Raw genomic sequence first — 13,423 nt, forward strand, 5'->3', positions numbered from 1 at the left:
CAGAGTTCTCCAGATGGCGCGTAAACGTATTCCGCAGAAGTTCAAGGTTAGAGTATGGAAATGTGCTTCATCTTTGAACCAAATCCGCCCCAATACGGACAAAGCGAGTCTAGGAAGGGAAAAGGTTAACGTCTTGTCGTACAATTCGGTATTTTGATGATGCAGACGAACACAGGGTCTGCGATAAACGATTCATGGATTTGTGAAGGGGGAACCGATTTATTTATTTATATTATTATCCCTCGTTGGATTTAGTCCGAAACGGGAGATTATGGATGGGATCTCGTTCGTCGGTCTATGCGTCCGTCCACAGCCATATCTCGGACATGTGTCGACCGATTTTGTTCAAAGTTGGCATTAAGGCTGTACATGACGCTGTACGTATGCACGTCGTTGTTTTTCGAGATTCAAGATGGCCGACTGGCGGCCATTTTGTTACTTACCCCAACCGAGCACAGCACATGATGGCATACATGTGCACCTCACTTTGTTTTGGTGATACGATCAAAGATGGCTGACTGGTAGACTGGTGGCCATTTTAGTTGTAAAATTACCTGGTATTGAACACGTCCTCGACCATTTCTTGGACATGCATTTACCGATCTTGTTAAACTCTTCTTTTTTTCTTCTTCTTCTTTTTTTTTTCATTTTTTATACCATGAAGCAGGAGCCGTCAAGGGGCTCATGTTATTATATTTATGCCTATTTTATTCCAAGGGGTCCCAGGATTACACACCCCAAAAATGGTTGCGATCGGTTCAGCCGTTTTTGCGGTACCTGGGAACAGGCAGACGGGCAGACGGTGAATTATAGTAAAGATACAGAAATAAATATTATTAAATGTTATAATGTTTGTGTAATTCAGTGTCTACCCCATAATATCTAAACATTGAATCCCTTCTGTGCAAAATTTGCATTCCCAATCGAAAACACAACATATGTCATGTGACCGATAATTATCTTACACAATACTCTGTAACTATGTGCCCTACATCATTAATATTCATGACCGAATTGCCAAATCGTACACAATCTTCCATGTCACATGACCACTCGTCAGTTGCGCATTCACATAAATCTTGTAAATATGGGTGAGCCCTTTAACTCCTTGCAACAAAATTACTAAAACCATGGGAGCTATGACATTTTATGTGTTTTTGTCCTGTTTTAAAAATTTTTTATTTGATGCATTCAGTGTACTAGTACTAGCTCTTCCACGAGCCTGGATTATGTATTCCAAAAATATATGAAAAGGTCATTTAATGTTGAGTTTGAATTTGATGTTTTTTTTTTCTTTCAGATTTTATTGTGGAAGTGAAGGTGGAGTCCGAGTTCATTGATGAATCCTCCTCACTTGTCAAAGGTCTGAAGAACAACAATAATAATAGAAATAATAATCTTCCAGTGATCGTTTGAATAACACAAATACCTTCCTCAGTAAGAAACAAATTGTCAAATGTTTTACAGGTGAAGCTCACCTGGGGACGACGGAAACTTTCCAAAGTTATTTTCAGACTTCCCAAGATACTTTGAGCAATAAGCATGTAAAGGAGGAACCACGTGGTTCTCCTCCCAAGGAGTCCAGCAAAGTTGCTCAGCTACTCGAGGGTAAGCTGCACATGGTTTACCTATTTTTGTTCTTTTTATTCTTTTTACTGATGAAATAATTTTGATCAAAACTCTACAGAACAAAAGATCCATTAAATATCGTTCAACCATGTGGGCTTGTTTATTTTCACCACACAGAGGTATTATTTACTTCTAAAATACCCAGAAATATGTTTGTAATATCTGGCCTTTATTCAGGATTGATCGGACACATAAAGCCAACGTTTGAAAAGTTTGTTTCACAAATGCACACTTTGGAAATAACATTGGAAATAACAAATTAAGTAAGATTACTGGGACTTGACAAGTTTCAAAGACAAGTTTATGACGATCTAAACATGTGAAATGAGAAGTGTGTTCAAGATCATGTCAGTAGGGTAAGAATACTGATTCTGGCTCACTTTTCCCCATGTAAATGAATGGGGGATTTTCAGCGATTCATATTTTTTTTTCCCTAAAAATAAATCCCCTTTTTATCCCAAGGTATATTTATTTGTCTCCCCTTTTAACTTGGAGGTTGAACCTCATTGAATTGAACACCTGGGGGTTGAACAGCTCACTCATTGAACCTACAAAGATTTGTTCATTCTCAAATTCCTTCAATAGTTTAATTTTCTTTGCACAATAATCCCCATCTAAAATATTGACAAACAAAACATTTGAATCTTTATATTTTTTAAGATACCCCATTTGTGCCATTACGAAATGATAAACTTCTCTTAATGCTCTCATCTGACCACCTCCTGAGCCACAGGTTATTTTTTGTTAAGCCCCGCCCACTTTTCTTTAAGCCCCGCCCACTTTTGTTAAGCCCCGCCCACTTTCCACAAGGTATTCAATAAGCCCCGCCCACTTTTCTTTAAGCCCCGCCCACTTTTGCTAAGCTCCGCCCACTTTTGCTAAGCTCCGCCCACTTTTCATAAGGTATTTTTTCTAAGCCACGCCCACTTTTTCTAAACCCCGCCCACTTTTGCTAAGCTCCGCCCACTTTTCATAAGGTATTTTTTCTAAGCCACGCCCACTTTTCCTAAGCCCCGCCCACTTTTGCTAAGCTCCGCCCACTTTTCACGAGGTATTTTTTCTAAGCCACGCCCACTTTTCCTAAGCCCCGCCCACTTTTGCTAAGCTCCGCCCACTTTTCACGAGGTATTTTTTCTAAGCCACGCCCACTTTTCCTAAGCCCCGCCCACTTTTGCTAAGCTCCGCCCACTTTTCATAAGGTATTTTTTCTAAGCCACGCCCACTTTTCCTAAGCCCCGCCTACTTTTGCTAAGCTCCGCCCACTTTTCATAAGGTATTTTTTCTAAGCCACGCCCACTTTTCCTAAGCTCCGCCTACTTTTGCTAAGCCCCGCCCACTCTTACATCATTTCCAGTTCATCTCTGACTCACAAAGAAATCACTAGAAAATTACAGGATGTTATGGTTTTGAAAAATTTCCCAATGAAGGCTTGCCTAGGCTTGCCCAGGGAATTTCCAAAGGAAACCACACCCACCAGTCTTTCTCTATAAAAGCTTCAAACCCAGGCTCCATTTTAAACATTTGTTTTTGCTGGCAATGGTGTTCTGTGTGCTTGTCTCGAACTGTCTGTCTTCTATGGAACTAAACCTTCAAGTTGATGAACTGGATTCAAACCTCTTATCTATTGAGGTAAGATTTTTTATTTTCCTATTTTCAAACTTTGATTGAAGCATACTCATTTAATAATTAAATAACTTAATTAATACATTATTATTTTCTCTCACAGGAAATTGTGTCTGAAATACGAAATGAAAATACTGCTTTTGCTACAACTTGGGGGAAATTGTTGGCTTGGTTGAAGACCTTGAGTGGGATGACTTTGGTGTTCCTTGGAACTCTCTGTCTTGTATGGAACTAAACCTTCAAGTTGATGAACTGGATTCAAACCTCTTATCTATTGAGGTAAGATTTTTTATTTTCCTATTTTCAAACTTTGATTGAAGCATACTCATTTAATAATTAAATAACTTAATTAATACATTATTATTTTCTCTCACAGGAAATTGTGTCTGAAATACGAAATGAAAATACTGCTTTTGCTACAACTTGGGGCGAAATTGTTGGCTTGGTTGAAGACCTTATGAGCGACCAAGACCCACAGAACGAGTTCGTCCTTGATGACCCAACCAAAGAGTTATACCTTGGAGACCAGCAAAATCCTGAAAAAGAGTTTTACAGCAATAGTACTCATTGTGAGTTATCAAGACAATACCCACTGAACAAGTTATACCTTGATGAGCCAGAATACAAGTTTTACCTTGGAGACTCACAAATTTTGAAAAAATCAAGAAATGAGTTCTGCCTTGATGGTTTAAATAACTACCTTGGAGACTCAGGAAAAGGGTTCTGCCAAGATGGTTCTAAATATGGGGCCTACCTTGGAGACTCACAAATTTTGAAAAATCAAGAAATGAGTTCTGCCTTGATGGTTTAAATAACTACCTTGGAGACTCAGGAAAAGGGTTCTGCCAAGATGGTTCTAAATATGGGGCCTACCTTGGAGACTCACAAATTTTGAAAAAATCAGTAAATGAGTTCTGCCTTGATGGTTTAAATAACTACCTTGGAGACTCAGGAAAAGGGTTCTGCCAAGATGGTTCTAAATATGGGGCCTACCTTGGAGACTCACAAATTTTGAAAAAATCAGTAAATGAGTTATCCTTAAGAGACTTTGTAAGTTGGTTTTACTTTGAATACTTGAAATGTGGGTTCTGGATTGATAATTCACAATGTGATACATATCTTGGAAACTCAACGGGAATGTGGTTATACCTTGAAGACTTGGAAAGTTGGGTTTATGTTGGACACTTGAAACTTTTTTGGGGGCTTTTATTTATTTATTTATTTATTTATTTATTATTATTATTATTTTATTTATTTATATTTTGGAGACTTTTGGAGTTGCTATCACTCTTTGGGATCTAAACCTATCGATGTAGTTCTTTGTCGGATGGTGCTTGATGGGAGCAAGATCAAGAAAGTTCTGGGAAGAAAGTGCAGGCTTACTCCCCCTTTCTACGTCATCAAACCTGAAAGCCTTAAAAGACAGAATTGGAAGAAGAAAAAAAAACGTAAAAATATATATATATATAGGTGGAAATCTCATTTTGAAAAAGACTGTGTTGGGTGAGGATTGAGTTGGGGTTGAGATTTTGAATGTGAGGGTTGGGGTTGAGATTTTGAATGTGAGGGTTGGGACACACACACACATACACATCAACAAACAAAAGTTAAGCCTTGACTATTCAGTTGAGGATTCTGTGTTTGGGGTTCACAGATCTAAGAACGTCCCCCTTGACACACATTATATACTGTTATACACCTCGGACTTGGCCCTCGAGTGTCCACAACGGTGTATAGTAGGAGGGAGTGAAGCGCCAACCTATTGCTCCCATTACACACACACACACACACACACAAACAAAAGTTAAGCCTTGACTATTCAGTTGAGGATTCTGTGTTTGGGGTTCACAGATCTAAGAACGTCCCCCTTGACACACATTATATACTGTTATACACCTCGGACTTGACCCTCGAGTGTCCACAAAGGTGTATTATCTGCTTAGTTTTGTCTTTTGTAATTCCTGTGAATAAAATGAACCTAAAATCTCTTCCCCTTCCAAATCATATATTTTATAAGTCCAAGGAACTGTATCTATTACATCAACAATTTAAAAAAGTTCTTTCGTCCATCGTTCAGTAAAACCCTTTTCAAAATGAGATTTCCACCTATATATTCTTACGATATCACCAACTTTGAACTTAGGTTTTCTGACATTAATCTCTTTTTCATATTTTAATTTTGTAAATGTTTCTGATGGCTTCATATTCGTTGATGTGTGAATCGTGTCATTATACTTATCCACAATATCCTGAATAAAAGATGACCATTGTTGTGAACCGAGTTGTGTGAATTTTTTATATAGTCTCTCTTTTAAGGTACGATTAAAACGTTCAACAACAACTGCCTTCCCTTCATTAAAGGTACTGTATAATGTAATACTGTTATTTTTTAGAAAATTCATAAATGTCTTGTTATAAAACTCTCTACCCTCATCAGTCCACAATTTCTTAGGTTTTCTCTTACTTTTATTAAATATCTGTTGAAAAGCTAACATAAGAGTATTACCTGTTTTGTTTTTTAAAGGGACAATCCACGCATATCTACTCCTCAAATCAATAACGGTTAAAGCATACTTGTACCCCTTATCATTATTAAGTTCAATCAAATCAGCAGACCAGATATAATCAACTTCCTTGGAATAAACTTTCCTTCTCTGAAACTTTGTGAATATTGGTTTATGTAATTCATCAGCTAATTGCTCTTCAGTCTTAATGGCATCATTAGAGCCTATAAGTTTTTGAATTTCCAAGTCCAAGTTTCAATTTAGCACTAATCATCTTCTTCACGATGAACCTATCAACTTTTTCTCTCAAGGTTGGATTTTGTATCAGAGACAAATTATATAACATTTCTCTATCGGCTTCATGCTTTTCTTCCAACGTTGTGGTATTCCCATAATCAATATCGTGTCTCATGCACACTTCATCAACTCTATTGATTGGTTTACTCCAGGATTTAGGATTGTCTGCCTCATCTAATCTTTTATCCAAGTTTGTGCCTGGACCACAGAAAGAATACCCTGGAAGATGTAATTCCCCTGGTATTCCAGTAGTTGTAAATTTACTTCCTGATAAAAACTTTTGTATATCTCCTCCGAGTTTGTGTTTGGAGATAAATTGATTTTTTTTTTGAACCACACACCGAACATATACCTTTTTGTATAACCCTGTTATTTTTACTTTTAATATATGAAATATTTTTAGTATTAGTTTTCTTTTTACATTTGAGACAATAACTCATTTATTTATGAGAAAAATTTCTGCAGAGTGCAAAAACCTTTTTAGTTTCCAACATGCACATTTGAATCTTAATTTTTAAAACATAAAGAATCCTTAGAAATGCCTTCACTCTCTCCTCCATTTATTTAAGAAAAAACTTGAATTAAAATGAATAGCTTGACGATGCTAATAGTTTTGTTGAAAGTATTGCAAATAGACTTGTTAATTCTTTGTATTCCTCCTTGGTGGGTTGAGTTATTTTCTGTAATACCTCTATTCTTTTTTGAATCTCACTGGTTTCCATACTATAATATTTATTTATTCTCTCTCTTTCCTCCCTCTCCTCTCTCTCTCTCTTCTCTTTTTCCTCCTTCTCTTTCTTCTCTCTTTCCTCCTTCTCTCTCTTCTCCCTCTCTCTCTTCTCTCTTTCCTCCCTCTCTCTATTCTCTCTTTCCTCCTTCTCTCTCTCCTCCTTCTCCTTTTCCTCCTCTTCCCTCTCTTCTTCAACTCCTTCCTCATCCCTTACTATACTTGAATCGTTTACACCCCATAGAATATTATACATATATTCATCAGGATTTCTTGTTATTCCTGTATCCAAAATAATTTTTTACAACAGGAAACCAATAAAATTTCTTTTGAATTTCTAAAAGAGCCTTACCTTTTCTTAACCTTATAATTTTTTCATTATTTAACATTCTAATTAAATCTAAAGTTGTCGGTTTATCAACATCAGCATAATGCCAATCTTTTATTGAAAATACCTCATTCTTATGTTGTAGAACATATTTATTAAAATACCGAATACCCTTTTCTTGAAGGTATGCTTGGACACAGAAATGATAATTTTCTTGAAGCCTTCTTGCTGTCATTTATGTATTAGAAATATATGTTAGAATAATATTATGGCACGAAACACCTCCCCATCTTCCCATAGTTAAATCATTTTGTATTTCCTTACTTATTATATATAATCCTGTTTTTTCTGTTTTCATGAGATAAACAAGGGCAAAACCATTATTATATTTACCCTTATTAAATTCTTTTATTTGTTGTTTACTAATCGTGGCTCCACAAAACTCATTCTCGATACCAAGTGGATAATATTCTTCCTTACGAGACTGATTTAATTGTTCCAGGTCTTCGAGGTTAATTTTAAATGACCAATTATACCCTAAATCATTCATATCATACCCCCATTGTTCTATTCTCATACAAACGATACGCCCTTCTTTATAAAAATTTATTTTAATTCGAACTATGAATTCTGTATGACCTGGAGATAATATCAACACTTCTGTATCTTTAGAATACACAGCCGTTTTATTTAAGTATATATATTGTGATAAATCGCTTAATCTCACCAAGTCATTCGCGTCAGTCAGGCTTGGATAATTTTTTAATTTATAAGCATTTTTCATGTTAATATTTTTGTTTATATTATATTTATATCGTTCAGCCTGTGCCTTTGTATAATAATTTGATAAATCAATATCCAGTTCTTGAGATACACCAAAGATAGAACCATCTTTACCAACATAAGTCATTTATATTAGATTAAAAATAATATCATAAAATTTTTTATTTTTGTTGAGTTGAAATAACACATATAGACATAATTGACCACAACACTTGGAATTTAATTCTTGGACTTGAAATGTTTGATAAACACCATTCTGTAAGAATTTTATGACTTCAACAGGTGGTGGAAGACCAAAACTATCAAAATAATATTTGTCTTGACTATTAAAAATACAAACCCAATGAGAACCGTTCCCATCATTATCTTCTAAGTTCATAATAATATTCTTTGTATGTTTCGACACATTTGTTAATTCATCTCTCATACAAATAACCACATTATGAATTTTTAATTTCTTACAATATTTGGCAAGTTGTAAATTTGATGTTGTATTCTTTCCAAATTCTTTCAACCACTCATCAATGCTCATTTATTTATTAGAAAGATATAATCCATTACCTCTTTTCGTTAATTTTACATCTGCTTGTGCTATAGAAGAAAGCATATCTCCAACTAACAATCTCGCTTTATCAGGCAGACCTTCAAGTTTTTCAGCAAAATCTACAATTACACCACTTCCACTAATTTGTTTCTCCAACTCTTTGTTATGTCTTTCCAATTCTTTTTGAGCCTGGAGTTGAGCCTTCCTTTCGTTGGCAGTTTTGACCGCTGTTGAAATACCACCCGTCAATGCTCCAACCGCACTTAAACCAGCAAATAAAGGAATTAGAAATGGGAGAAATCCTCCACTCGTCTCTCTTATTGAATATTTTTTCAACATTGGTTTTGTCATTTTAATTTTAAGTGAGCCAGTGTCATTCAAGATTTTAACCTGTTCTCTTGTGAGCAAAACATCAATTCTTACTGCTCCTTTTCTCTGAATTGTATTAACGTTAATCGTACAAGGCTTTTGATTTTGAACACAAGATGATAGTTTATGAAGATTGATTTGATTAACATATACCCCAGTTGGTACTTTGCCACTCATTTATTTAACAAAAAAATTATGTGAGACTAATCATCACACCATTATCTGTATTAATCTGCAATTCTGTTTCTTCCAAAAGCAAACAATATGTATCAACTTCTTCACTCTCTCCTCTTTCAATGTATAGGGAAGTATCCACTCGATTAGACTTTATAGTTTCTTTTTGAGCGCTCAGGTCAAACGTATAGATTGTATACAAACTTTTAAATGCTGTCATATCTAAAATAGGTTCTTTATTTCCATTACTTTCACACACCTTTTGGTAAGACTTGTATGCTTCAGCAAAATCATTTTTTTCCCAATTAATTTCCAATCTATCTCGTGGATAAAATGTTCCATCTAGAGAAACGCGAAGTTGTTTCACCTTAGCATTATCACTCAATGCATTATTCTTATCAGTCGCAGTATCACCATCTGGCTTTTTAAAAATCATCCACAGATATCGTGGCTTTCCTTCCAGAACACCCAAATTCCACGTGTAAGTAGTTTGATTGAGTTTAACGTGTTGACATCTTCTTTTGAGGTATGATACACTGAGTGGTTTTTTTTGAGTTAAGTCTTCGATTCAACATCTCTTCTGTTTTAAGATTAGGAGTATATTCACTGATATACCAACTCATCTCCTCAATTACAAATTTATTCTGATCACCAAAAGCATTACCAACACCAAAAAGCAATCTATTTTCATTATCATTCCTTTGTAGTTGAAATCTAATTTTAAGACCATACAGAACTTTATCATAATCACAAAATCCAAATATACCTTTAAGAGGAACTGCCACAGTAAAACTATTTTCTGCTTTTGTATCATCATTATACATTCCTTTCCTTTGAATATATCCAGGGTCTGTGTTTGTTCCCGTTGACATATCAGGAATAAAACCTTCGACAGACCCCTTTCCCATTCTATCACTGAATGTATAGAGTGTAAATTTCATCATTTCAGATACAGCAGAGACATAATCAACCGCTTCAACTTCTTGTGTTCCAATATACAATCGCACACTATCAAACATTTTCCAGAAGAAATCATTTACAAGTGTAGCGTTTGTGTTATTCCCAGCCTTAGTGAATTTAAATTTACACAACAAGAAACTTTCGGAGAGATTCAAATAGGTTTGTTGATTATTTATTTCAAAACTTTTTGTACCATTTGTATTCCAGTCTGTTCCAGTTATTGCATTTACCTTGAAGTAATCTTCTTTTTTAGTGGAGTTTGAGATAATAATAGTATCATCCAAATCATAGATACTATCAATTGCTTCCATACTTGTATTTATTTAGGAAAAAAGATGTTAAAACTTTTGAAACCCTGATCCAAGTATTTGAATTATTTTCTGTCGTTCTTTGGGGGACAACTGAGTTTTACCTTTCTTAATTTCTTTTATTGCTTGTAATTTATGAGATTCTTTCTGAGCATCTTTTATACTCTTTACAGCACCTGCTACATTTCCCACAGCAGAAGCAGTTGAACCAATTAGGTCTTTATGTTTAAGAATAGTTGAACCAATACCCATGAGAGTATCAATTATCCCATCTCCTCTAAATTGATGTCCAACACCCCTTTGTCTCTTAGGTTTATAGTATCCTCTACCAAGATACATACCTTCACCCTTGTAGTACGGGGAAAGGAACATCCCATCCCCTGTAATTATTTTATATTTTCCCAACTCGTGCTTCCTCACAATAACCATCGTATTTATTTATTGAAAAACTTCACGTAGGTGAATTCTGATGGATATAACTTCTCCATTAAAAGAAATCACACGATTATCTTGGTCGGTTATCCTAAAATTTACTCTGTGTATGGTTTTTCCTGACACAGGTAGATAAACCAAATTTTTAGGCTCCATATTGAATTTATAACCAATTGGGGTTGAGTATGCGCTGAATGAAAATATTGTATTTGTTTTTAATCCATCATTATAAGCACCATCAATCAAATCACAGTGAATTAACACCGAATTTATTCCTGAGGATATTTGAATGACATTATCACTGTAAAACGTCCCATTAGTTTCAATCTTTTTTGAGGAGAAACCTAATAACTCTCTAAATGAATTATCAATTGTGAAATCAACCTTGTAGTTATTTTTAACTTTAATCGTTGATTTTGAAGTATGTTTTTGAATGTTTATAACAATATTTTTTGGTTCATCACCCTGTTCTTTCATAAGACGAGCAATTTCGGAAGATATTTGAGAAATCTCGTATGCTCCGGTGAGACTGTTATCGTTTTGTATCCACTTCCCGGATTATAACTAAACTTGTCATTTTTCTCGGTTATATTAAATAAGGTATTATAAGTCTCCATGGACAATAAAGATGCCTCATATTCTTTTGTTGTGTCAAGTTGTAGTGGGTATGGGAATGAAGATGTGTGGTCGCTTGTTGTGAAATTAAAACTCAGGATTGTGCTTCTCATCTTATTTAATATGAGATAAAATGTCTTTATATTGAGATTTATTAATTATTTTCATGTTCATCAACTGGTCTAAAATGGCTGATGCTTCATTAAAACAATTGTTATTTCCAGCCTTCTTACTGCCGAACAACAATAACAGTCTATTAACTAATTGCGATGGGTCATTTGGAAGAAAACTAATACCTGAACCAAGGATACTTAAAGCCTGAATAATGTGTTTCTCCTTCTCATTCTTCCTACTTTTACCAGAAAGAATAACCTTATAATTTAGAGTGTTCAGCAAATCAATATATACTCTATCATCATTATTTTCCATATCCAATGGTTTATCAATATACTTTGATTCATCCCTCACAGTTGAACCTTGTCTTCCATCTTTTGTGAGAAGAAACATTAATCTCGGAGTTAGTTTAACAGGGGGTTGAGCAGAACTTAAGAACCTTAATTCATCATTAAATATCAATACCTTTTCTTGAACAAGATGAAATATTGCTGGTTGTTCTGTTGGAATGAGTCCTGCTTTGGTTTTTGAATCCGCTGAATATTCATTGTTTTGAACAGCATTCACAATATAATCAGGGGGTTGATTAATCTCTTCCAGTTGTTGAAATAAACCTTCATCATGTTCTAATTCTCCAATATGCTCTAATTCTTCCTCCGTCATTTGACTAAAATCTTTTAACATTTGAAGCTTTCTAGGAGTATATTCTACTGTGGGAACTGTGGAAACATCTTTCATTTTTTCTTGGGAAGTTTTTAAAAGTGGTTTAAAAAATTTCTCTTGTTTTTTTTCAAATGCTTCTTCGCCCGTTAGTTTCTGTCTGCGTTTCTTCTTTATGTCTTCCTGTTGTTTTACAACTTTTGAAACCAACTCTTGATGTTCCTTAAATCTTCTTGCTCTTTCTTTTGTATCCATTTATTTATTGTAAAATATCATTTAATGAATTGTAAAGATCAACAGGGAAATTTTCCTTTTCTTCATCATTCAAGTAGATGTGTTCAAATAAATCCTTTTCTTTAAATATTTCATCAAATTCTTTATTAACATTAATGCGAGTTGTAATTTCTTCTTCACTAATCCTTGCATCTCTGCTTTTCATACGTTTGTGTTGAGTTTCTTCATCAACATCAAAACCGAATGATAAAATCTTCACTCCGCTCAGATATTTAATAATTTGTCTCGTTCCTTCTGGATTAGTTTCTAATATCCCAACACCACCAGATTTTAGTTTCTTTAACTCACTCTTACAATGTGAATATTTTGTTGTACCAAGAGAAACCTCCTCAAATATTTGTCCTTCATTCCTCAATCGCATATGTTCCTCCACTGAAATATAGTGATAATCTTCACCTTTTACTTCTCCAGGTCTTATTGCTCTAGTTGTTGTTGATACAATGCGTATCACGGGGTGTTTTTTAAGTAAATTTACAATATTCTCATTTGTACTACACAAGAACCTTGATTTATGAAAGTTTTTTCCAGAAGCAGATTTACCCACAAGATTTATAATAATAGTTGTCATTTATATATGTAATTGTTTATAAAACAAAAAATATATCCCTTAATATCTCATCTTGTTTCACAACAATATATTTATATTTTTCAGTCATGTGCTTCATATAATCCTCAAATTTCTTTTTACTACATAATGTAGAACAATTATCTCTCCAAAAATTATTGATATCTATTGAATTTAACTTGAATAAAATAAAAGTATTAGCATTGTTTCTGATGGAACGACGAGGAAGTTGAAAGTACGATTGACTAAGATAAATACAATTACAAGAAGAATGTCTCCCTCTTGTGTAGTAGCTGTCCATTACCGTTTGGTTTCTCTCATTAACACAATCATCAAAGATAACGAGGTTCTTTTTTGATTTATCCAAATCTTGGGGAGACGGTATATCATCCGTGTTATCACTAAGAATACAAGTTATAAGATTTGATTTCTTTTTACATCTCTGTGTATCACAAAATAGTTGAATTATATCTTCAATGTTATAATCATTTAGGTTT

The 13,423-nt window shown here is 34.4% G+C and overlaps 1 protein-coding gene across 2 annotated transcripts in view; it reads left to right on the forward strand.

The window, feature by feature from the left end:
- LOC147009336 (uncharacterized) overlaps positions 1-13,423 on the forward strand; it is a 142,761-nt gene that overhangs the window by 113,646 nt on the left and 15,692 nt on the right. For both annotated transcript variants that reach the window (XM_085861778.1, XM_085861779.1), the window contains exons 8-9: positions 1,301-1,363; positions 1,468-1,608. In XM_085861778.1, the coding sequence (XP_085717904.1) occupies positions 1,301-1,363; positions 1,468-1,608 (204 nt within the window). The remainder of the gene's footprint in view (positions 1-1,300; positions 1,364-1,467; positions 1,609-13,423) is intronic.

This window comes from Eptatretus burgeri, chromosome 17 (assembly GCF_056783735.1).
Source record: "Eptatretus burgeri isolate ZD-2024b chromosome 17, Ebu_testis_v1, whole genome shotgun sequence".
Lineage (NCBI taxonomy): Eukaryota > Metazoa > Chordata > Myxini > Myxiniformes > Myxinidae > Eptatretus > Eptatretus burgeri.